The sequence below is a fragment of the Echinops telfairi genome, unplaced genomic scaffold (genome assembly GCF_000313985.2).
Source record: "Echinops telfairi isolate 266 unplaced genomic scaffold, ASM31398v2 ScPeMD7_2010;HRSCAF=2546, whole genome shotgun sequence".
NCBI classification, from domain to species: domain Eukaryota; kingdom Metazoa; phylum Chordata; class Mammalia; order Afrosoricida; family Tenrecidae; genus Echinops; species Echinops telfairi.
Window position 1 is genome coordinate 24,864,619 of NW_022105908.1, and position 1,787 is coordinate 24,866,405.

At 42.2% G+C, this 1,787-nt stretch overlaps 1 protein-coding gene across 1 annotated transcript in view; it reads left to right on the forward strand.

The window, feature by feature from the left end:
- Positions 1–1,166: 1,166 nt before the first annotated feature.
- The window catches only part of LOC101664199 (olfactory receptor 1E5-like), a 4,424-nt gene continuing 3,803 nt past the window's right edge, over positions 1,167–1,787 (forward strand). Inside the window, exon 1 of the mRNA XM_030886529.1 lies at positions 1,167–1,781. Within this exon, the coding sequence (XP_030742389.1) occupies positions 1,167–1,781 (615 nt within the window). The remainder of the gene's footprint in view (positions 1,782–1,787) is intronic.

Consider the following 1,787-nt stretch of genomic DNA (forward strand, 5'->3'; position numbering starts at 1 on the left):
GTACATAGATCTATTTCCCCATCATCAAATATAAATATATGTACATGCCTGTATTTAGACCTCTGCAATTGCAGTGTTTTTCATGGTGTTAGTGTTTCAGAGACATTCATCCTATGCACCTCCACCAAAGGTAGATATTTTGATCAACCTGCTGTTCTTTCTATCTATGATCAAGGAGTGGTTGCATTTCTGACTAATCTGAAGCTGACTGTAGTGATTCCTTTTTAATTATTAGATATGTGAAAGAAAGAAAAAAAACATTTCCCACTCCCTTCCCCAGAATGGTTTACCTTCAGAACTGATTCATCTCCACACTGTTTATTAGATGTTGCTCTGATAATATATTCCAACCTTCAATATGTATCAGTCCTGGAACCAGCCCTGGCTAAATATCAACATGTGAAGTTACAATGCTTTCATTGAATTCCCAGCTCTGTTGCTTAACAGATGTCTCTCTGCCACCGAATCAATGCTGGCTCATAGTAAGTCATCGTGGGTTTCCAAAACTGTAACTGTTTACAGGAGTAGAAAGCCCAGTCTTCCTCCTGCAGAGCTATTCGTGGCTAATAGATGTAGGGTCTTTGATAAGTTACTAAGGAGTGTTTGCTTTAAATACTTTTTCTATAAAATGTAGATAATGGTACTTACCACATAGGATTGCTGTGAAGAGTAAATGAATTCATGCATATTAAAGTTTCAGTTCAATGTTTGGCATAGAGTAAGCACTGGCAAACACTGTCCTGCTCTTCTCACTATAATCACCCCCATTATTATCACCATCATCATCCCTCTGTGAAGGCAATGGTAAAGAACAGTGATTGACTTTCTCTGATCGAAGCGATACTGTTTGCAGCGTTAAACAAAAAGCAAACAGAAGTGTTTCCCACACTATTTCCTATCTGGTTTCAGACCATGCAATCTGATCCCATGTGATCATGGTGCCGTTAAGGAGCATTCTTATAGTATTCTGGAACACGGTTACATTTGGCTCACAACTTTGGGCGATGCTTTGCTTTATATGGTTACAGTTGAGAGAAGACCTAAGATCCATGGGAATTTAATGAAAAGTACCTTTCTGAACGTTCTGCAATGTGTATATTGTGTATTGTATACTCAGACTTTCAGACAAATTATTATTGATTTTCAAAAGGTAAAACAAAAGCAATATGGAAAGGAGAAACCGAACCATCGTCTCTGAGTTCTTCCTTTTGGGCCTGCCCATTGAACCGGAGCAGCAGAACCTGTTCTATGCCCTGTTCCTGGTCATGTATCTCACCACTGTCCTGGGAAACCTCATCATCATCATCCTCATTCGCCTGGACTCCCACCTCCACACACCCATGTATTTGTTTCTCAGCAACTTGTCCTTCTCTGACCTCTGCTTCTCCTCTGTGACCATTCCCAAACTGCTGCAGAACATGCAGAGCCAAGTCCCATCCATCCCCTATGGGGGATGCCTGACTCAGATGTACTTCTTCCTGCTGTTTGCAGACCTGGAGAGCTTCCTTCTTGTGGCCATGGCCTATGACCGCTACGTGGCCATCTGCTTCCCCCTGCACTACACCACCATCATGAGCCCCCAGCTCTGTCTCTCCCTGATGGCACTGTCCTGGGGGTTGACCACATTCATTTCTTTGTTACATACCTTGCTTATGGCTCGACTGTCTTTCTGTGCAGACAATGTGATCCCCCACTTTTTCTGCGACATGTCTGCTCTGCTGAAGTTGGCCTGCTCTGACATTCAGATTAATGAAATGGTGATTTTTATCTTGGGAGGCCTTGTTATT